The sequence below is a fragment of the Dendropsophus ebraccatus genome, chromosome 10 (genome assembly GCF_027789765.1).
Source record: "Dendropsophus ebraccatus isolate aDenEbr1 chromosome 10, aDenEbr1.pat, whole genome shotgun sequence".
Lineage (NCBI taxonomy): Eukaryota > Metazoa > Chordata > Amphibia > Anura > Hylidae > Dendropsophus > Dendropsophus ebraccatus.
This window is the reverse complement of record NC_091463.1, coordinates 17,877,020-17,901,616: the sequence shown is the minus strand read 5'-3', so window position 1 is coordinate 17,901,616 and position 24,597 is coordinate 17,877,020. Positions and strand designations below refer to the sequence as shown.

General features: G+C 47.9%; 1 protein-coding gene across 4 annotated transcripts in view; it reads right to left on the bottom strand.

The window, feature by feature from the left end:
• The window catches only part of G6PD (glucose-6-phosphate dehydrogenase), a 31,138-nt gene extending 6,568 nt beyond the window's left edge, over positions 1 to 24,570 (bottom strand). Inside the window, exons 1-12 of one of the 4 annotated variants that reach the window (XM_069986537.1) lie at positions 24,479 to 24,570; positions 18,877 to 19,013; positions 13,432 to 13,469; positions 12,166 to 12,274; positions 9,196 to 9,413; positions 8,042 to 8,200; positions 7,836 to 7,961; positions 7,664 to 7,757; positions 7,279 to 7,465; positions 1,972 to 2,207; positions 1,160 to 1,236; positions 937 to 1,029 (exon numbers count right to left, since the gene is read on the bottom strand). In XM_069986537.1, the coding sequence (XP_069842638.1) occupies positions 937 to 1,029; positions 1,160 to 1,236; positions 1,972 to 2,207; positions 7,279 to 7,465; positions 7,664 to 7,757; positions 7,836 to 7,961; positions 8,042 to 8,200; positions 9,196 to 9,413; positions 12,166 to 12,274; positions 13,432 to 13,469; positions 18,877 to 19,013; positions 24,479 to 24,500 (1,496 nt within the window). In that variant the 5' untranslated portion in view covers positions 24,501 to 24,570. The other 3 variants (XM_069986538.1, XM_069986540.1, XM_069986539.1) reach the window with 3 other exon arrangements.
• Positions 24,571 to 24,597: the final 27 nt, after the last annotated feature.

The following is a 24,597-nucleotide window of genomic DNA, read 5'->3' as shown; positions in this document are numbered from 1 at the left end:
GAGTGGGGGAGATGGGAGTGGGTGACATGGGAGCGGGTGCCAGGAGCAGGGAGAGATGGGAGCAGGTGACCGGAGCGGGGAGAGATGGGAGCGGTTACAGCAGTGGGGGAGATGGGAGCAGGTGACAGGAGCAGGGAGAGATGAGAGCAGATGACAGGAGCGGGGGAGATGGGAGCAGGTGACCGGAGCGGGGAGAGATAGGAGCGGTTACAGCAGTGGGGGAGATGGGAGCGGTGACAGGAACGGGGAGAGATGGGAGCAGGTAAAAGGAGCGGGGAGAGATAGGAGCAGGTGAAAGGAGCGGGGATAGATGGGAGCAGGTGACAGGAGTGGGAGAGATGGGAGCAGTTGACAGGAGCGGGGGAGATGGGAGCGGTTGACAGGAGCGGGGGAGATGGGAGCGGTTGACAGGAGCGGGGGGAGATGGGAGCGGGTGACAGGAGCAGGAGGAGACTTCCAAGCCGTGATCTGCGCTATGACCTGCCCTATTTTTTCGCGGCAAGGATCACAGCACAGATGGTACGAATGCACACATAGGATTTAATGGGCTCTAAAATTATCCATGGTCACGGATCTGCGACCACAGACAATTTTATGGGACATGTAAATAAGGCCTAAGTATGTAGGGAGGCCATTACCAAGTAGCATGAGCCCCCAGGGATCCTCCAGGCAGATATGTATCACAATGCAATTGGAGAGACCATCAGAGTAAATCATTTGCCTTGGGAGACCCCCATAATGGAAAATAAGCCTAAAATGGACCACTATATAGGATGGGGGAGGAAAACTAAAGTGTCTCCTGGAGTCTATAGGTCTGGACAGGCAGCAGCCATGCAATCCTTGGTCCTGGGCTCAGTGACTGGGGCTCTCAGTAAATTGCCACCCAGGACCCCCTTCAGCCAGGGTTGCGTACATATATATTGGGTACTTGCTCACCTCCCGTATTTGTAGGGCAGGGGTTTGATCTTCTCTTTCTCCAGCTGATGCAGGATGGGGGTGAAGATCCTCCAAGCTTCCTTCAACTCATCGCTGACAAATATGAAAAAAGAAGTGAAAAAAATAAAAGTGGGTGGAATTAGTGAGGCAAACAGATTGACCATAACTTTGGATTAACACGTTGCCCCAATGTTCTGTGGGCTGCAGCGAGTGCAGGACTTACCTGCGCACAAAGTGCATCTGATTTCCGCAGAACACGTCCAGGATCAGCCGCTCATAGGCATCGGGCAGCTTCACATCCTGAGATGATAATGCAGAAAGCAATTAATAGATATGGTAACAGCTTTATTGTCTGTATGTTATATGGTTAGTATAGCAGATGGGCCGGTGTAGTCTGCATGTGTGCTGCTTACCCTGATGCTGGCCGCTTTTCGGCTCTACTCCATTGGTGCACAGCCATGATCAGGACCCTATTACACTGGACTATATCGGCCTGTATAGATCCGCTGACGCACAAGCAAAGTATGATTTTAACCTATGAAAATATTATCCCATCAGCAGTTAATCTCTAGTGTTATTAAGGGATGTGCGGCCAACAATTAATAAAAGTGATCCAATGATCATCTATGCAACCATAGCCACCCCATAGCCAAGCTGTATAATAGACTTGTTAAGTGAACCCTGATCTGGAAAATCAGCCTGTATAGTAGACAAGGGTCAGGCATGATGGATTTTAGCTTCCCAACCCTTTGTTCTCAGAGAGATAAGCCGCTGCTTTACCCCTCCTCTCTTTATAGAGAACATTCATGTGTCTGGGTGGATTACTGTCAGCCTGAACATAGTAGCAAAGTCTACAGGCTCTGACAGTCACTGATAGGCGAGCTCTCCGAAGAGAAGGCAGAGATGGTTTATTACTGTCACTACCTTCCTGATTGTTGTATACACAGTGGTCAATGAGCGTAGGTACATATATGACTTCCTGTGATAATCAGGTGCTGGGTTATTGCAGATGGTGCTGAGGGTTGAGATACCTACCTTGTATCTGTTGCCATAGGTCAGATCTAACTCGGATTCCTCAGGGTTGAAGAACATTCCGGGTTTCTTGGTCATCATCTTTGTGTAAACAGCTTCATCAGGTTGGACTCTTATCACCAGTTCGTTCCTCTTGCATTGTCCTTGGAAAATATCACCTGGAACTTCTCGGAACTGCAGCCGGACCTCCGCCTTTCTCTCATTCAGGGCCTTCCCACAGCGCATGATGAATGGCACACCTGTGGGAATTAGGGGGTGAAATACCCAGAAGCACCATGTAAAAAATACACACTATATATACATATATATCCTGTATTAGGCTTCTTAAAGTGAACCTGTCACGTTAGAATTCTGCAGGTATCATGTTACAGAGCAGGAGGAGCTAAGCTGATCGCTATATATATATATATATATATATATATATATATATATATATATATATATATATATATATATATAATTTATGGAAAAAGATTCAGAAGACCTTCTAATTTATTGACATATGCTCACTGGGTTTAGTAGCCCATGGCCAGTTTAAAGGGAATGTGTCGCCAAGTAAAAAAAATTTTTGAAAGTGTTAAAAGTGAACTTGTTATTTTTTTTTGTTAATTTATATGTGTTTTTTATTTTTTTTACACGTAAGGAAATATGAAAAATTAACGATCTAATTTTCCATATTTCCCAGTGATGGCCACCAGGGGGAGCTCCAGCAGGAAACTGCTGGTAAAAGCAGCCTGAAATAGGGATGCTGAAAAAAAGAGGCAGTCCCTGCTCAGCTGCTGTGACATCATCACCTCCCCCCTCTTTTCACAAAAGAACAAAGAGGAGAAAGGTGATATTATGTGTACTGTTGGGCAGAGCCATTTTGTTGTTGTCTGCACAGCAGTACAGATACAAGAAGCATGTCCCTAGCCGATAATACACCTCAGCTGCTGCAGAACCTCCTAATACACCTCAACTCGCTGCAGAACCACATATAGCCGCCCATCCCCCGAATGCACATAGTATTGTTGTTACACTCATACAGACAACTCATGTCACACATTACACAGGTAGAGGGTATACATATACAGGAGAGTAAAGGCACCAGAGTATTGTTCTCTGGTGTCCGCTGTGTCACACATTACACAGATAGGGTGCGTGCACACTACGGAATTGCCGCGTATAACCCGCAGCGTATTCCGTCGCTCATCTCCGCACGCGGCGGCGCGCATTTTCGCCTGTGCCATAGACACTGTTTGTGCACGGGCGGATTCTGCATTCCGTCAAAAGAATTGACATGTCAATTCTTTTGACGGAATGCGGAATCCGCCCGTGCACAGAACAGTGTCTATGGCACGGACGGAAATGCGCGCCGCGTGCGGGGACGAGCGACGGAATACGCCGCGGGTTATACGCGGCATTTCCGTAGTGTGCACGCAGCCATAGATAGATAGAAAGATAGATAGGAGATAGATAGATAGATAGATAGATAGATAGATAGATAGATAGATAGATAGATAGGAGATAGATAGGAGATAGATAGATAGATAGATAGATAGATAGATAGATAGATAGATAGATAGGAGATAGATAGGAGATAGATAGATAGATAGATAGATAGATAGATAGATAGATAGATAGATAATAGATAGATAGATAGATAGATAGATAGATAGATAGGAGATAGAGATGTGTGTGTGTATATATAGATATGTGTGTATGGCTATGTTCACATAACGTCATTTTGTAGTAAAGAACAGATGCTGATTGCAATTGCCTCAGTGTCCGTTCTTTACTGCAGGGGTGGCATTGCATTGAAGTCAATGCAATGTCGCCCGTTGTGTTCACATAGCGTAATTCTAACGCCCGATCTTTAGAACGGGCGTTAGAATAATGTTCCTGGACATTATTTCCGGACACTGTTCACTGAACAGCGTCCGGATACATCAGCTGTTCACAAAGCGCAATGTGCAGCACGGCCGCACATTGCACTGGAGTGAATGGCTAATTGATTTGCGGGCACAGCCACCAAATCAATTGTGAATAAAGAACGTTCCTGCATCTGATACGGATGCTGTTGAACATAGCCTAGGGCCATGTTCACACTACGTATATATCCGGCCGCATATTTTCACGGCCGGATATATACGTGTTAAACTCCGGCCGGAGATTTACGCTAGTTGCGGCCGGCTACCTACTTACGCTTCCCGAGCGCCATACGTAGTGATCTGACAGCGGTATTTTACTTGGAAATCCCCGGACACCCCACAGAACCTTTTGGATCAGCAAAGAAGAGTGGAAAAAAGAAGAAATCACCACTACGTACGGGACCGCATGTAACGCTACGGGCGTAAGTTACAGCATTTCCGTCCAGAAACAATGGTCTGGTTCATTTTTTACGCCGCCGTATACGATCCTGGCGTAAGTTCTTACGTAGTGTGAACTGTGCAGCCGGGATCGTATACTTTACATTGTACGCAAACTACGTAAATCTCCGGCCGCTTATTCACGGAACACGCTACGGCTGGAAACTTACGTAGTGTGAACATAGCCTTAATGTGTATATGGCTAGGTTCACAAAACGGCCGTTTTTGCCGCAATTTAACTGACTGCAATGGCAATGCATTGAAGTCAACGGCCGTTTTTCAATGCAGTGTGTGCATTGGACGTCCGTCCTCCCATTGACTTCAATGCATTGCCATTGTGGTCAAATTGCAGCAATAATGGCCGTTTTTTAGCGGCCGTTTATTGACGTTGTGTGAACGTAGCCTATATGTGTGTGTGTGTATATATATATATATGTGTGTATATGTACAGGCTATTGTTCGCTGGAAGAGGGACGGGCTGGGGTGACGGGGGGGGAGGCTGGGGTGACGGGGGGGAGGCTGGAAGAGGCTGGGGTGACGGGGGGAGGCTGGAAGAGGCTGGGGTGACAGGAGGGAGAGGCTGGGGTGACAGGAGGGAGAGGCTGGAGGAGGCTGGGGTGACAGGGAAGGGGGAGGCTGGGGTGACAGGAGGGTGAGGCTGGGATGACAGGGGAGGGGGAGGCTGGGATGACAGGAGGAAGAGGCTGGAGGAGGCTGGGGTGACAGGGGAGGGGAGGCTGGGGTGACAGGAGGAAGAGGCTGGAGGAGGCTGGGGTGACAGGGGAGGGGGAGGCTGGGATGACAGGAGAAAGAGGCTGGAGGAGGCTGGGGTGACAGGGGAGGGGAGGCTGGGGTGACAGGAGGAAGAGGCTGGAGGAGGCTGGGGTGACAGGGGAGGGGGAGGCTGGGGTGACAGGGGGGAGAGGCTGGGGTGACAGGAGGGAGAGGCTGGAGGAGGCTGGGGTGACAGGGAAGGGGGAGGCTGGGGTGACAGGAGGGTGAGGCTGGGATGACAGGGGAGGGGGAGGCTCGGATGATAGGAGGAAGAGGCTGGAGGAGGCTGGGGTGACAGGGGAGGGGAGGCTGGGGTGACAGGAGGAAGAGGCTGGAGGAGGCTGGGGTGACAGGGGAGGGGGAGGCTGGGATGACAGGAGAAAGAGGCTGGAGGAGGCTGGGGTGACAGGGGAGGGGAGGCTGGGGTGACAGGAGGAAGAGGCTGGAGGAGGCTGGGGTGACAGGGGAGGGGGAGGCTGGGGTGACAGGGGAGGCTGGGATGACAGGAGGGAGAGGCTGGGGTGACAGGGGAGGGGGAGGCTGGGGTGACAAGAGGGAGAGGCTGGGGTGACAGGAAAGAGAGGCTGGAGAAGGCTGGGGTGACAGGAGAAAGAGGCTGGAGTGACAGGGGAGGGGGAGGCTGGGGTGACAGGAGGGAGAGGCTGGAGGAGGCTGGGGTGACAGGGGAGGCTGGGATGACAGGAGGGAGAGGCTGGGGTGACAGGGGGAGCAACTGGTGGTGGTGGGGGCACGAGGAGAAGGCAGGGCAGAGGCTTCCCAGTACAGTTAGAGGGCTGCGTTGAGCTTTCCCCCACTAACCGTTCAGCACACCGCCGGCGACGCCGCAGGCCAGGCAGGGGTGGTCTGGGTAGGACAGTCTCCCCCCGTACAGTCACCGGGCCGCTGTGAGCTTCGAGCACGGACAGGCTGTAATACACCGTCCCGGAAGCTCACAGCTGCAGCCACTCTGTGCACGGACTTCTCTCCTGCTCTGCAACAATGACGTCACCGAGCAGGAGAGAAGTCAGTGCACCGAGGGGCTGCAGCTGTGAGCTTCCGGGACAGTGTATTACAGCCTGTCCGTGCTCGAAGCTCACAGCGGCCCGGTGACTGTACGGGGGGAGACTGTCCTACCCAGACCACCCCTGCCTGGCCTGCGGCGTCGCCGGCGGTGCGCTGAACGGTTAGTGGGGGGATGCGGCCAGTCCGACACTGGGGGGGGGGGGGAGAGAGAGCTGCACAGTGTTCTCCAGCACACTCACTGTGCGGTCTCTCTCTCCCCTCTCGTGCGTCTTGCTGGCCAGAGGCTTCACGAAAATGGCCCCACCACCCTGCCCCATGTACTTCAGCTGTGTACTGCGCATGTCTATGCACATGCGCAGTACACAGTGACGGAGCCTCCAGTCTGAGTGAACCAGACGGACTCCGTCGGTTCACTCCAATGTTCTGGAGGTGCCGTATAGTGTCTGTGTGTGTGTCGTGAAATGACGTCACACACAGACACTATAAACATGGCAGCCCCCTGTGCAGGCATCAAATTGATTAAAAAACACTCAAGCACCATGTAAAAAAAAAAAAAAAAATATAGAACACACTTATTTTCTCTAAATACCTTTTATTAAAAAAAATTCAAAAAGGTGACACTGTCCCTTTAAATCAAGGAGAGGTGCCAATCACTGATTGGGACCGCCCACTGGACTCCTAAGCCCTAAATAAGCAAAGATTCTCACCAGTAAATGACAAGTTATACAGAATCTTTCCCCACAAAACTATATATTAATCTGCTCAGCTCCTCCTGCTCTATAACATGATGCTGATAGATTGGACTGCACTTTCAATATGACAGGTTTCCTTTAAGACAAGCACAAGTACAATGGGGGAGATTTATCAAACATGGTGTAAAGTGAAACTGGCTCAGTCGCCCCTAACAACCAATCAGATTCCACCTTTCATTTTCCAAAGAGTCTGTGAGAAATGAAAGGTGGAATCTGATTGGTTGCTAGGGACAACTGAGCCAGTTTCACTTTACACCATGTTTGATAAATCTCCCCCAATGTATATACATGAATGATGAGCAGTATGTCCTCTCCGAGATTCTATATGGTTATATATGGTCAAGAGGCGAATACAGTACTGATAACGCAACCAATTCTGTTCATATTATACAGAACATGGAGCGACCTCTTACCATCCCATCTCTCGTTCTGTACATACAGGGCAGCAGTAGCAAATGTTGGGGTGAGGGAGCCTTTGGGTACGGTGGGGTCATCCAAATAGCCCTTCTGTTCCTCTCCTTTTCCCTCAGGATTACCCACATATTGCCCAAAGACAATATTATTAAGGGTCAACTCGGGCACACACTTCAGCACCTTCACCTGTGAAGAAAAAAATTATATATATATATTATATATATATATATATATATATATAACATTCCAATTACAGATGATTGTGTCTGCAATGTGAAGAGACATGTCCAATAGTCCTTGTCCCGGGTGGTTAGGGTACGGCAGTGTTAGTCGGCACCAGACTTTGGTATAGGGTACAGGGTAACAAATAAAATAGGCCATCACCTTCTCATCCCGCACATCATCTGAGTTAGTAGAAACTGGTTTCTCCATGGCCACCAAGCACATCATCTGCAGCAAGTGGTTCTGCATGACATCTCTAGAAGACAGGGCCACCATTAGGCAAAGTCCAGGACCGGACGGTCTCCTGCATCAATCACATTGCTGATATATCTACCTGATTATCCCAAATTCATCAAAGTATCCTCCTCGCCCCTGAGTCCCGAAGGGTTCCTTAAAGGTGAAGACCACAGAAGCAATGTGATCCCGATTCCATAGAGGACCAAATATCCGATTTCCAAATCTGAAGGATACACAAGAAAAGGCTGGTAGGTATAAGAGAAGCTGCTGGATGGAGGAAAGAGAAGAGACCATGCGTCTCACCTGAGCACCATGAGGTTCTGCACCATCTCTTTGCCTAAATAGTGGTCAATACGGTAAATCTGATTTTCTTGGTAGAGTGCCGAGATGTGTTCCGATAACTTGTTCGAACTTTCCAGATCTTTCCCAAATGGCTTTTCCACGATCACCCTATTCCAACCACTGCGAGAGGTGAGGAAGACAACGAAAAGTGAGATGATAAAAATACAAAGCCTAATATTATAGTGAGATGTATTAAAGGGGTACTCCGGCAAAAATCTCTCTCTTTCAAATCAACTGGTTTCAGAAAGTTATATAGATTTGTAATTCACTTCTATTTAAAACTCTCAAGCCTTCCATTACTTATCAGCTGATGTATGTCCTGAAGGAAATAGTGATTTCTTTCCAGTCTGATACAGTGCTCTCTGCTGCCACCTCTGTCCATGTCAGGAACTGTCCAGAGCAGGAGAGATTTTCTATGGGGATTTTCTACTGATCTGGACAGTTCCTGACATGGACAGAGGTGACAGACTGAAACGAATACACCACATCCTGCAGGGCATACAGCAGCTGATAAGTACTGGGAGACTTGAGATTTTTAAATAGAAGTAAATTACAAATCTATATAACTTTCTAAAACTAGTTGATTTAAAAGAAAAAGATTTTCGCCGGAGTACCCCTGTAAGGGGGGTGATCGCCTATTCACGATAGGGGATAGCTAGCTTGGTGGGATCTGACTGCTGGACCCCCACTCATCCCAAGAATAGAGGTCTTACGTCCTCTCAGTGAATGGAGCGGTGGCAGCATGCATGCTTAACCTCTGCTCCATTCACTGTGTATGGGACTCCATACATCCAGTCAGCCCACGCTATATTATGTACACAGACAGCTGCTGACAGCATGGACGGGTGCAATGAACTCATCAGGGAGCTGACTGGGCAGCCGCAGGATCGGATGGTTGAATCTTGACCTGTGCCACATTAAACATGTCAACCAAGGTCAGACAGCGAGTCCCGTCTGACTGTTACCAGTTTATCCTATTTCAATGCCAGTTCTAAGGACTGAGTAAAGTTTTTCCTTTTTTTGTGAATTTTTTGTGAATTTCCAAGCCTGGTCCCCTACGATGTATGGGTACACCCCCGTCTCTCACTGTGACTGGCACACTATAATGTACGTACACTGAGCTCATACAGGTCACTCTGATGTTCCGGGTCACGTCATGGTACACGCTGGGTGGAACTGCCAGATAGAAGAGGCGGTTGGCCTTTGCCCCATTCGGTAATGCCATTATGTGGGTATTCAGAGCTTTAAAGGAAGCCTCATCTGAATACTGCCCTGAGACATAGGAGTTCCTCTTGAAGAAGGCGTTGATCTTGTCACCATCATTTGGAGTGACCTAGAAATTACACATAAACATGTTAAGTTACTAATTGCGCCACTAGATGGCGCCGCAGCTCTTGGGGCCATATTAGAGAACCCCATATGCTGGGTAAGCAATCTGTTAGGTCAGTACTCGATTACAGAACCTATTACACGGCTCGATTATCATGCAGCAAGGGCTGCACGGACGCCGTTAATGACAGCATTTCTAAACTAGCCTGCACAGCCAATCACTAACAGAGACGGGACAGCACCGAAGTCAGTGATTGGCTGAGCGGGCTGTCATTACAGGGATGGGTTCGTAAGTGTCAGCAGCTGCTGCAGTCAGCAGGGAGCAGGCAGGAGGACACCAGGGGAGCCTGGAGAGGTAAGTATAACTACTAGAGAGGAGCGAACCTGAGTATGTGGCATTTGATTAGCAGTGGCTGAAGTTGGATGCATCCCTAGGGAGTCCGGGAAGACATGGATACAGCTATCTTTATACAGTATCTTTACCTAGGCCTTCATCCACCTTCTTCAGCCACCGGCTCATCTCTAATGCCGATCATTGGCTGATCATTACCTGCCTGAATCGGACGAATTTAGCAGATAATAACTCTGTAATAGGGCCCTCAGACTAAACAACACCAATTTTTTGGGGAATCCTAACCAATAACTGACTGACATAATAATAACACACTCAAAAAAAGATGCCTGATGCAGTTAGTTATGTCTATTATATGTAATGATTACAGGTAAGGTTGGATTACACACTGAATCTCGCCACATGAGGGCGTAAAACTGCTACACACAGGCTCTCAGAGGCTACACGACTATGAGAGGAGATGAATCAATGGACGGAGTGAAGTAGGACGGTGGTTTAGATGAATTGCCACCATCTAGGGTGGAGAAGCCGCTAGGAGATGTTGGGAGAAGAGCAGCAAAAGGGAATTTGGTGTCACAGCATCCATTACAGGTCTGGCCATTGACAGCAGTCACCTTCATGATGGTGTGATGATATGGGGAAGACACACTGCCCTCTGCTGGCCTGATGATGTGGAGGACGCACTGCCCCCTGCTGGTATGATGATGTGAGGAAGACACACTGCACTCTGCTGGCCTGATAATGTGGGGGGACACAATGCCCCCTGCTGGTGTGATGATGTGGGGAGGACACAATGCCCTCTGCTGGTGTGATGATGTGGGGAAGACACACTGCACTCTGCTGGCCTGATGATGTGGAGGACGCACTGCCCCCTGCTGGTGTGATAATGTGAGGAAGACACACTGCACTCTGCTGGCCTGATGATGTGGGGGGGGGGGGGGACACAATGCCCCCTGCTGGTGTGATGATGTGGGGAAGACACACTGCACTCTGCTGGTGTGATGATGTGGGGAGGACACACTGCACTCTGCTGATGTGATGATGTGGGGAGGACACACTGCACTCTGCTGATGTGATGATGTGAGGAAGACACACTGCACTCTGCTGATGTGATGATGTGGGGAGGACACACTGCCCCCTGTAGGTGTGATGATGTGGAGGATGCACTGTCCCCTGCTGGTGTGATGATGTGGGGAGGGCACACTTCCCCCTGCTGGTGTGATGATGTGGGGAGGACACACTGCCTTCAGCTGGTGTGATGATATGTGGAGCACACACTGCCCCCTGCTGGTGCGATGATGTGTGGAGGACACACTGCCCCCTGCTGGTGTGATGATGTGTGGAGGACACACTGCCCCCTGCTGGTGTGATGATGTGTGGAGGACACACTGCCCCCTGCTGGTGTGATGATGTGTGGAGGACACACTGCCCCCTGCTGGTGTGATGATGTGTGGAGGACACACTGCCCCCCTCTGGTGTGATGATGTGTGGAGGACACACTGCCCCCTGCTGGTGTGATGATGTGTGGAGGACACACTGCCCCCTGCTGGTGTGATGATGTGTGGAGGACACACTGCCCCCTGCTGGTGTGATGATGTGTGGAGCACACACTGCCCCCTTCTGGTGTGATGATGTGTGGAGCACACATTGCCCCCTTCTGGTGTGATGATGTGTGGAGGACACACTGCCCCCCTCTGGTGTGATGATGTGTGGAGGACACACTGCCCCCTGCTGGTGTGATGATGTGTGGAGCCATCACATATGACAGTAGTCATGCCTAGAAGTGATACGAGGGACATCAACAGCTTCCTTGGTTGACCGGTCACCAGATTTGTCACCTATCCAACATTTATGGGACCAACTGGGATGCAGCCACAGCAACCAACAAGTGTGCAGGATCTACAGACCCAGCTGTAACATATGTGGGCAAATGTGCTGCAGGATGCCATACAGAACCTGTATCCTGCAGGCCCAACCATATCTAATCTTGTATCCAGACTAGAAGCAACAACAGGGTCCTAAAGCCTCTGCACAACTGTAGTTTTCTCCAATAAACTTCTCCCTTTGCTACAATATTGTAATGGCTCACATACATCATCATTACATCACACATAGAAAGTGTCATTCTGTTCCAACATCTTCTGCATGGAGCATTATTTTTTTCCATCAGTGAGTGTCCCTTTAAAAGAATTGCAGACATTAGCATTATTTTTATTAAGGAGATGGTCTTTATGAGCAGAAGGGGGCCGATGTACAGACGGAAGAGAAAGGAAACCTAATCTGTGAAAACACTTTGCTTTACATAGAATTTCCTTGTATTTTATGGCACTGCCCTAAAGACTAGCAGCCGACTATATCCGCTGTGTGTCATCTGAGCAATACAATATATCTATGTATACTATACCTTGAAGTAAGGCTCGCTCTGTTTTCGGATGTCCTGTACAGTCAGTTTTGAACGTGCAAAACCAACTATGTAGGTATCTTCAGGGAGGAGACCATCATTATACAGCCACCTGGAAGACAACAATACAGAATACAACCATATTAATGGGGGTATTTGCTACTGCTCTGGACAGTTCCGGACACTATTTTATCCCCCTTTAAAGAGGGTGCTGGGGGTATGATGTGGGAGGGCACACTGCCCCCTGCTGGTGTGATGATGTGGGAAGACACACTGCCCCCTGCTGGTGTGATGATGTGGAGAGGACACACTACTCCCCACTTGAGTGATGATGTGGGGGCACACTGCCCCCTGCTGGTGTGATGATGTGGGGAGGACACACAGCCCCTGCTGGTGTGATGATGTGGGGAGGACACACAGCCCCTGCTGGTGTGATGATGTGGAGGACACACTACTCCCCTACTTGTGTGATGATGTGGAGGACACAGTGCCCCTTGCTGGTGTGAAGATGTGTGTGTGGAGGGGGGACACACAGCCTCCTGCTGGTGTGATGATGTGGGACGGACACACTGCCTCTGCTGCTGTGACGATGTGGAGGACACACTGTCCACTTCTGCTGGGATGTGGAGAATACATTGCCCCCTGCTGGTGTGATGATGTGGGAAGGATACACTACTCCCTGCTGATGTGATGATGTGGGGAGCACACTTATCCCTGGGGGTGTGATGATGTGGGGCGGACACACTGCCCCTGCTGCTTTGATGTGAAGAATACATCGCCCATGCTGGTCTGATGATGCGGGGAGTACACACTGCCCCTGCTGGTGAGATGATGTGGGTGAAGGACACACTGATGAGGTGGTGGCATAAACACAGTGGATGTCTATCAGGTGGCATAGTGGCCAACTACATGCCACTCTGGCTTCTATACCGTAATGACAGCTGTATGGGTAGCTTTGAACCAACAGAAAGACTATACAGTGAGTGCTTTACTGGCTAACAACAGAGAGGGAGGACTACCCTGGATCTGCAGGCTCTTGTGTAGGCCCAGACCACCCATACTGCAGAGGTGGCACCATGTAGCGACAACAGACCATATAGTCCCATCTATATGCCATCTAGATGCACAAGTCCCATCTAGATGCCTATATGATGGCAGCAGGTCCTGGTACTGGAACAGGACCTTTACATAAGTGTCATGTTGGGTAGACATATGTAATGGGCTCCAGTCATGAATGCTGTAGATGTACGCCTGTCTACAGTGACTCACCATAGGGTAGGATAGATCTTCTTCTTTGCTAAATCTCCCTATAGAATAAAAATGGGGGGAAAATACATATTAAAACACAGTGTAATTCAGTATCATCACTGTACAATTACCCACACACATCAGAAAACACAGCCAAAATTACATAAAATGTCCTTTTCTTTTTCGTAAAGGAACCCTCCAGGGATCGTCTAGTGTTGGGCTTAAAGTGTCACTGTCGTTATAACTTCAAATAACTAAAATCATCAGTAGATGTGATATAAAGCAAGTTTGCAATTTACATTCATTATTTATTTTTTAGTTATCATGGAAAACACGGCACTTCCTGTCTTCTGACTGTTTTTTTTTCTAAAAAACAGGAAACAGCCAGAAAACAGAAAGTCCTGCGTATCCCAGGCCATCTGAGCGCTCACAGAGAGAAGGCAGTCATGGACACATTGAGCCGTGGCTCTCTGTACTGGCTGGAATTCCTGTATCTAGTCTCTTTTTTTTAACCAGCACAAGTCAGAAAATCTGCCTTCAGGTGTCTGGACCTGGATTTCTTGTAAGTTTAGCTTTGTTTTAAAGCATGATAACAAAAAAAACTAATGAATGTATATTGCAAACTTGCTTTATATCACATCTATTGTTGATTTAGATTTTGAAACTTATAACGACAGGTACACTTTAAGAGAGGGCGGAGTCTGACACGACAAAACGACTCTGTGTCGTGCTCCGCCCCTAAGGCTGGCATTAGGTAGAACACAGTGAGCCTCACCAAAACTGCATAAAAGAAAGACAATATTTGTTGTCCATCACAACCAGGGAAAAGACATACAGCGCACTGTGCCTAGAGCGGGTCTGAGAGAGGGCGGAGCCTTACACAGATTTAAAATAAGGACCCCTTTCTTATGCTCCACCCCTCAACAAATCAGAGCTATACTTCAATTTTACCGAAGTTTAGGATATAAAAGCGGAGCTGTAACTGGTTGCTATGGGCAACAGGTTTTTTTTAGACAGTTCTGATAAATCTATTACTTTTGCCTTTAGCGTTCCTTTCTGTTTGCATTACATGGTTTATGTTAAAGAGACAGTAACTCCAAAGTATCATTCACACACACTATATATAACATGTCTCTATAATGTGGAGATATAGAGGACTTCCTGTCACCCATCCAATTGAAAAGCAATCCCCAACCCAAAATGGCTGACATCAGGGAGCAACGGACTGTATCCTTCGACAGAGAAAATGGAAATAAGTCAGCCAGCAGATGGGGTGTCCCTGGGCACAGTGCTCACCCGGGCAGCACACAATGACGTTTGTTTTGTAAGCTATTGGGAGCTTTGTGTGAGTCTGGGCACCTGCTGTTTTCAGGTTGGATTGTACATCCCCTTCTATCACTATTCACCAGTCCTGCCCTGACCCAGCCATTCTGGTGACAGGCAGAGCTGTCCGGTTCTCATGTTGGACCACTGCTGAGAATCTGATCTGGTCCACATTGGATGTTTTTTTGTCAAGGCACAAAAAGGTAAGGCAAAAAACTATATAGGTATACATCATGTACTAAGCTCCCTAAGGCTCCAGCACTGATCACTGCGATTGTGTATGGTAAGCTTCACATGTTCTACAATTATTGAGCGTACTGGAAACCATCTCAGCTCTGAAAATGCAGTGCATCTCAGCTCCCTCAATGCACTGCACCATCTCAGCTCCCTCAGTGCACTGCACCATCTCAGCTCCCTCAGTGCACTGCACCATCTCAGCTCCCTCAGTGCACTGCACCATCTCAGCTCCCTCAGTGCACTGCATCATCTCAGCTCCTTCAGTGCACTGCATCATCTCAGCTCCCTCAGTGCACTGCCCCATCTCAGCTCCCTCAGTGCACTGCCCCACCTCAGCTCCCTCAGTGCACTGCCCCATCTCAGCTCCCTCAGTTCACTGCCCCATCTCAGCTCCCTCAGTGCACTGCCCCATCTCAGCTCCCTCAGTGCACTGCCCCATCTCAGCTCCCTCAGTGCACTGCACCATCTCAGCTCCCTCAGTGCACTGCACCATCTCAGCTCCCTCAGTGCACTGCCCCATCTCAGCTCCCTCAGTGCACTGCCCCATCTCAGCTCCCTCAGTGCACTGCCCCATCTCAGCTCCCTCAGTGCACTGCCCCATCTCAGCTCCCTCAGTGCACTGCCCCATCTCAGCTCCCTCAGTGCACTGCACCATCTAATCTCCCTCAATGCACTGCACCATCTAAGCTCCCTCAATGCACTGCACCATCTAAGCTCCCTCAATGCACTGCACCATCAAAGCTCCCTCAATGCACTGCACCATCTAAGCTCCCTCAATGCACTGCACCATCTAAGCTCCCTCAATGGACTGCACCATCTAAGCTCCCTCAATGCACTGCACCATCTAAGCTCCCTCAATGCACTGCACCATCTAAGCTCCCTCAATGCACTGCACCATCTAAGCTCCCTCAATGCACTGCCCCATCTCAGCTCCCTCAATGCACTGCACCATATAAGCTCCCTCAATGCACTGCCCCATCTCAGCTCCCTCAATGCACTGCCCCATCTCAGCTCCCTCAATGCACTGCACCATCTAAGCTCCCTCAATGCACTGCACCAGTGGAAAAGAAATTTGTCTTGGAATGTAAAATCAACACCAGATAAGGAAAGCAAATACATAAAGTCAAATAAGCTACGTGTTTCAAGTCACAACAGTTAAAGGGGTTGTCTTCATATGCCTTATTACAGCATATGACATCACAGGTTGGTTGCCCCTCCCCATTCCCAGGCTCCTGTTTGGTGAAGCCATCCTGTCCACATGACCTCCACAAGGGCAATATATGACTAAAGGAGTCATTTTCTTCAGGAGGACCTAGAAGTCACCTCTTTCCAAGGGCCTCATAGCAGCGGCATGGTCTTACTCTAGGTCACCCTGGGGTCATTCTCTATTGGTAGCTCCCCCAGGTTTGACGCTGTCATCTTGGTTTATAATAATGACGCCAGTGTGAACACAGCTTACAGAATACAGCAGAAAAAAAGCTTTAAAGAGTTCTCACCAATGTTTGCATCTAACAATAAAGAACGGGATTTATATACTGGCAGAGACATAGGTTGGCAGTGCCAGTATAAGGGCAAGGCGATGTAGACTGTAGGCACATTCATGGGTGTGTACGCCATTCATCCGACACAGTTTACATCAGGTCAAACTGCTGAGTAATTCTGACAAAGCCACCGGCTGTACCAGAGACTGCACTACAGTAATCCTGCCAGAGAGGGCGTAGCTGTGTGGAGAAAGACCCAGTCCTGTTATATAACACAGTTTTTATACAGTTTACTATGCTGACGCTGAGACGTAGGTTCTGTTTTCTCATTACCCCGACCAAAGCTGGGGAGGTTGTGGGGACCAACCCTCGCACCCAGTAGCTGGGGCACAAGACTCACCAGCTCCCTCTAACTACACCCCTGTGCTACTGAATGTTAGTAGTTCCACCTTCTGATGCTACAATGGTGAGGATCACAGTTCATGGGAGACTTATTATTCAGCAAAAACTCGGCTTATCCATTTGCCTCCTGAGATCTCGGCAGGAATAGATGGCACATGTCAATGGGGGTAATAGGGTAATTTACCTGTCACTTACAGACCCTTTATTGGGACATGTGGGGAAGAATGAGGTGAGTTTACAGCAATGTAACAGCCAGCGATACAGACGGAATGAATGCAGCAGGTGCTGCAGATTTACTGACTGCAGAGCAATAGTCATGTACTGAAATCAGCAGTTCAGCAATGTTCTTCTCAGGGCAGGAGTGCTGTGGGAGGGGACTGAGTAGGGTGGGAGGACTATGATAAAAAATTGAGGGAAAGCAATGCATTCTGGAAATGTACTGAGCAACTGCTCAACCATGAAGTACTGAGAGGACATGACACATACCCAAAGAGAAAATGAATTTTCTGTGATTTCTGAGTGATTTACATTTTTATGTGATGTCGGTGTACCCCTTTAAGCCTTTTACCTCGAGTTTAGGATGACATGAAATACTGTATGGACATAATATACATTCCAGCAAGGAAATGGATGAATGACAACCACAGCAGTGGTTACAATGTGAAGACAGCAGGATATTGTGTATGGACCCCCCCCCCCAGATCACAGTTACACAGCTACCCACCAAGTTGCTTCATTGGGATTAAGTAAAGAATTTTCTTCCTCTATTGTGTTACACAATTTGCACACACAGAGTGGCACAAGCCCTTAAAGAGCCCTCCACCTAATATCATGGTGAATACATATCATCTGGACTAGTCATGACCAGCGGCCTATAGGTTATTACATCATATACTTGTGGACATATGCAGTATATACATATAATAGACAGGGCTATTCTGTACCTGCCAACGGTCCTGATTTTGGCGGAAAAATCCTGGGAACCAATGGCAGGACCTGAATATCCCTATTCTAACAAGTATGCAACTCCCCTCTGTACCCGCAGCACTGGCACAGCTATGGACCCTCACAGGCCACGGATGTGGGACGTCACCATGTCAGGAACTAATCATAGCTGTACTAAGGGTTCATATTACGGATCCCTAATCCAACATAGCGATCACAGGTTTAGTACTAGGGTCTCCATCATGCCTGGACAGCTGTTTGCTGGGATTTGTAGTTCACCCAGGGATAAATGTATTGGGGCATGTACTAGGCTTTCCCCTGGGTGCGGGCCTATGTACTGTTATGAGTACATACGTGTCTATAGTGAACGTGCACTTTTTTCTATTGTAAAACAAGTTACACGTCATGTCTGTACATGTTGGACATAAAACTCAATTATCGGATATAAAATATATAGATGATGACTTGTCTCTTCTAGAGGACTCCACCTCCATCATGTCACTACTATATAGACACTGAATCCAGAATCACTACAGTCTATGATTAGTAAGTTCTTTATTTTATTCATTACCTTATACTGATCCTCGGCTGCTAAATGCATTATACTCCAGAGCTGAATTTACAATTCTGCTACTGGAAACAGTCAATAAGCTTGTTGGACACAACCCTAACTTAGTGGAGTGTAATGCAGTGAGGATTTCCTGCATCACTGACAGTCTGTACTGCCAACAAAGACTACTAGGAGATTTCAGCTCTGAAGCCTAAAGAATTGTTAATACTATAATGTGGATGTAACACAGGATTAGTACAATGCATATATCTAATGTCAGTCTACACACATTTAGTAGGTTAGCAAGAACTAAAAGTTAGAAGGAAGGGGCTGCAGGATCCGACTACACAGGGTTAGCTTGTAGTCTGTTACTATGGAGACACATAGGTCTGCATAGAAGCTGCAGAAACAAAACAGTGGGATTTTTTTTAATCAAAACTATATAAAAACTTGCTAATTCCTTGCTTTAGATCATCTGGGGTGGTAACAATGGGTTGACAAGATGGACAAGGGCTAGAGTGGACTCACCGAAGCACCAACTACGATGAAAATGTGCGTCTGACTCTGCTGGAAGTCCTCCTCGCTGAATAGTTCCTCCCGCATTATACCACATACCTCCGACCTGCTCAGGTGCACCTGTTCATGGACTGCACTCATCTTCTGCTCTGTAGAGGGAGACAGAGGGTTACTATCAGGGCTACTTCTCCCTCCGAAAGGATAAGGAATTACAAGCTGATCAGTAGGGCTCTGACCACTGAGACCACTGCTGAGCTCCATTCATCCAGGAGTACAACTTGTGGTTGGACCGCACTGATCGGCATGTAATAACTTTTGGAGGTGGGAATACCCCTTTAAGGAAACACCATATTAGATTAAAACCATTAAAGCAGAGCCGGACCTGTCACACAACATCCCCCTCAGAAGTATAATGGGGTCTGTCCTGGCATCCGCAGTGTGAACACATCCAACACATGGGCACCTGTTCACACACAGTAAGATTCCCCAGCTTCTATAGCCTGAGAACAAAATTGGAAACACGTTTCTATGACTGTCTGATAATCCAGAATATTTAAAGGGTTTGTTCAGGCTTAGAAAAACATGGCTATTTTTTTTTTATCCAGACACAGCGCCTCTCCTGTCCTGTTTTGCAGCTCAATTCCATTAAAGTGAATGGAGCTGAATTGTAATACCACACCCAACCTGAGGACAGGGGTGGCGCTGTTTTTGCAAGAAAGTAGCTGTGCTTTTTCTAATCCTGGATAATCCCTTTAATATTCCAAGGCTATGTTAATGGTGGATATGTAATCATGAAACTCATTCAGTATGGGGGACTGACCACTAGGACGTCCAATAGTGATGACAATGGGGGTCTGGAGATGAATGGAAAAGCTGTAGACATGGCAGACCACCACTCCATTCAAATGGGGGACCCCTGCTCTTGTTATTAGAGGGACCCCCACTCATCACTTATAAAACAGGGTGCAGAACTTCTCCAGTGCCCACCTGTATGCTCAGTACAGTATAAGCAGCAGAGCTGGCGTGCCCTGGCAGGTTGGACGGGCGTGTTTTCTGCAGAGCAAGCACTGCCAATGTATACAACACTACACACAAAGCAAAGCAGCCTGACAGTCCTGTATTCACAGCAGACAAAAAGGCAACAGCCTAGCGTCAGCATGATACAGCAAATGGCTGCAACCTCTCCCATCCACCTTCTATCTGCTCCTACCTGACGTTAACCCCTTCACCGCCTGGCTGACCCTGCCTCATATCTAGAGATATTATGTAACCCCGCCGCTTTAGCACAGGGTCACAAAGTAAAGTAACAGCAGGTGGCACTAATTATATATATATATATATATATATATATATATATATATACAGAAAATATACTATATATATATATATATATATATATATATATATATATATATATGTGTACAGAAAAGGATATAGCTACAGGGCACTGTAAAACTACAACTACCAGCATGCCCTGACAGCTTTCAGCTACAGCAGGTGTAGGGAACCTTGGTTCTTCAGCTGTTGCAAAACTACAACTCCCATCATGCCTGGACAGCCAAAGCTAAAGCTTTGGCTGTCCAGGCATGATGGGAGTTGTAGTTTTGCAACAGCTGGAGAACCATGGTTCCCTACCCCTAAGCTACAGCTATGGATGTAAATCAGTTATCTCCAACTTGTTGCAAAACTACAACTCCCAGCATGCTCTGTCAGAGCCATGGATGTAGCTATATGGCACTGATCGCTACCCTGTGGCCTCCAGCTGTTGAAAAACTACAAGTCCCAGCATGGCCTGACAGAGCCATGGATGTAGATCAGGGGTGTCAAACGCAGATCTTCCAGTTGTTGCAAAACTACAATTCCCATCATGCTTAGACAGTCGCTGTCCAGGCATGATGGGCATTGTAGTTTTATAACAGCCGGAGGGCTCTTCCCTCTATATTCTGAATATATCAATGTAACTGAATGAATGGACTCTTGTTCTGGTATAATAGAAATATTGATTATTTCTGGTCACATTGTGCAAAATATTTACTGCCGGATTAAAGGGGAAGTCCCCCTTAATTATAGCGATAGTTCAGAGGATGATAGGGCTCTCCTGATGATATATAGCCGATTCCTATACTGTGGTGCTGTATGCAGTGAACGACTTTCCTGAGCTAGGGGCAGATCTCTACGACTGGACACAACTATTGCATGATCCCTCTAGTGATTCACATGGAAAGGGAGAAAAAGGGTTAGAGATGCCCACAGGAAATTGCCAAAAGACACACAATACTATGAGAAATCAAAGGATTTGTGTGGCGTTCCCCTTTAAATTTATAGTATACATATATATAAGGTAATAGAGAGAGAGAGTGAATTGGCTTTAACCCTTATTTTCAGGACAGGTTGCAGTCAGACATTTAAGGTGGGGGTCCGCCAGCATCAGCCTGTAAAAGCAACTGTAGAGAAGACCCCCAAACTGAGGGCTGACAAGGGTTCGGCCTTTCCTGTAATAAGTAGTTATGCAACTTAATTCTCCAGTTGTGGCAAAACTACAACTCCCAGCATGCCCATCCTCCAATGTTCCTCAACCTGTGTCTCTCTAGCAGTAGCAAAACTACAACTCCCATCATGTTGGGAGTCGTAGTTTTGCAACTGCTGGAGAGTCACGGATTTAGGGGATTGCCTCAATTGGATACAAGTGACTCTGTAATCAGGGACTTGTAATCAACTCCCATCATGCCCGGGCAGCTGAAGGCTGTCCGGGCATGATGGGAATGGTAGTTTTGCAACAGCTGGAGGGCGGAAGGTTCCCCATCCTTGGTTTAAAGTTTTCAGAGTATAAACAACAATGGTTCCATTTACCGACATCTAGCTGAGATCTCAATAACAGCACAGAATGGAAACACAAAGTATAGTACAAATCTGCAGAACATTGCATCCTTTCCATAAAGCTGGAATATATGTATAATGTATTTAAAACAACTGTCCAACCTGCTAAGAGTCACAAGACCCTTCATACAGCTCCAAAAGCTGCCAGGGTATGATGGGAGTTGTAGTTTTACACACAAGTGTAGCACAAATATACACGACTGTGCTGGGTAATCGGCTGATACACCTACAGATGTAGCAGAGCCGAGTTTGTCTGCACATCGCAGATAACAAATCTGGATTCTACCACGAGCTGTGCTAATAGACAAACTCAGCTCTGCTACCCTGGCACAGCCGCCTCGGCAGACCTGCAGGATATGCAGTGATTAGAGGCTATATGAAGAAACAGTAGGAAGCTGAGATATGGGCTGCTGTAGACAGACCTGGGTGGGTACTCACTGGCTCGGGGGTCCACACTGGGTACAGACTGGGTTCTTAGATGATGTGAGTCCCCTGGATGCTGGGAGTCCTGTGTATATATGACGGGGGTGGGCCCAGACAGGAGGGCTGTATATTTCTGTGTTCTTCGTGTGATTTTTCCACACCCACTTCCCCATAGCACTCCCTGAGCTTACATTCCCCTGCTCTGCCACCATCCCTCCCCTCCGCTCCTCACCTCAGCACTCCTGTCCTGCATCTTGCATGTCACCCATCTCACAAAAGGGGGTGGCGTCACCCAAAAAATGGAGGAGAGTCCCCCCAGCAGCCAATCAGACTACAGCTCTCATCTTCCTGAACTGGGCTGATGGGAGTGACTACTCCACTTTCCTCAATTCAGACTCTACAAGATGAGGACTCTACCAACAGCACCTCATATCTCAGCTTCCTGGATGAGATGCTAGGTTTTACTGTGTATTCATATAGCAGAAGATCACTGCATATCCTGCCAGTGTGCACCAGATAGACATAGCTTCTGGGATACGCTGGGGCCAGAGTCTGACACTTACTACAGCAGGACTACAAGTCTCAGCATGACCCGGCAGCTTCTGGGATACGCTGGGGCCAGAGTCTGACACTTACTACAGCAGGACTACAAGTCTCAGCATGACCAGGCAGCTTCTGGGATATGCTGGAGCCATAGTCTGACACTTGATAAAGAAGAACTACAAGTCTCAGCTTGACCAGGCAGCTTCTGGGATATGCTGGAGCCATAGTCTGACACTTGATAAAGAAGAACTACAAGTCTCAGCTTGACCAGGCAGCTTCTGGGATACGCTGAGGCCAGAGTCTGATACCTACTACAGAAGAACTACAAGTCTCAGCATGAACAGGCACTTTCTGGGATACGCTGGAGCCAGAGTCTGACACTTACTACAGCAGGACTACAAGTCTCAGCATGACCAGGCAGCTTCTGGGATACGCTGGGGCCATAGTCTGATACATACTATAGCAGAACTACAAGTCTCAGCTTGACCATCTGAGATATGCTTAAGAGCCATAATATACAACCTACTATAGAAGAACTACAAGTCTCAGCATGGCCAGGCAGATTCTAGGCTATGCTGACTACAGTACAACTACAAGTCTCAGCATGACCAGACAGCCTCTGGAATATATTGTGCCAACGTCAGCCATACAGTAAAACTAAAAGTCCCAGCAGGGCCAGGCAGCTTGTGCCATATACTGACCCACCACAGTTACAGCAGAACTACAAGTGTCAGCATGACCAGGCAGCTACTGGAATAACCTGTGCTAACAGAAAATCCATCTATGACAGTAGAACTACAAATCCCAGCAATCTATAGCCTGATTTGTGGTTCTTCTTCCTACAACCTCCATTATGCCAATACAAAGAGATCTCCTGTAGCAGGTGTTAGACTATGGCTCTTCACACCCCAGAAGCTGCTGGTCATGCTGAGACTTGTAGTTCTCCTGTAGCAGGTGTTAGACTATGGCTCTTCACACCCCAGAAGCTGCTGGTCATGCTGAGACTTGTAGTTCTCCTGTAGCAGGTGTTAGACTATGGCTCTTCACACCCCAGAAGCTGCTGGTCATGCTGAGACTTGTAGTTCTCCTGTAGCAGGTGTTAGACTATGGCTCTTCACACCCCAGAAGCTGCTGGTCATGCTGAGACTTGTAGTTCTCCTGTAGCAGGTGTTAGACTATGGCTCTTCATACCCCAGAAGCTGCTGGTCATGCTGAGACTTGTAGTTCTCCTGTAGCAGGTGTTAGACTATGGCTCTTCACACCCCAGAAGCTGCTGGTCATGCTGAGACTTGTAGTTCTCCTGTAGCAGGTGTTAGACTATGGCTCTTTACACCCCAGAAGCTGCTGGTCATGCTGAGACTTGTAGTTCTCCTGTAGCAGGTGTTAAGACTATGGCTCTTCACACCCCAGAAGCTGCTGGTCATGCTGAGACTTGTAGTTCTACTGCAGTGGAGAGCCTGGGATTGCAATAAGAGACTACCTAGACATGTTGGGACTTGTAGTTCTGCCAATACAATTTGCAATGGAAATCCATGTCTCAGCATGACTAGGCATCTTCTTGCTGCAGTCATATTAATAGAATATTCACTGTGGGAGAACTACAAGTCTCAGCAGGCGCTGATTTCTTCTGATTTGCAATGTCATTCGGGGTAAGCACAAGCAGGCCGGCTAGGACAATGGCAACATTCACGATACATACGGAAAGCCATGGATTGTTCTACTCTCTACAACAGACAGGAGGAGCATGAGGTTCCACCCCCATCTCACTCACCCACACTGGGTCTGCTCCCCATTTCTGCCCACTTGTTTAGCTCCGCCTACCAGTTGTCAATCCCTAGCCAATCAGATGCCAAATCCTTCCCGGAGGGGCGGGTCTAGCTGTCATGACAA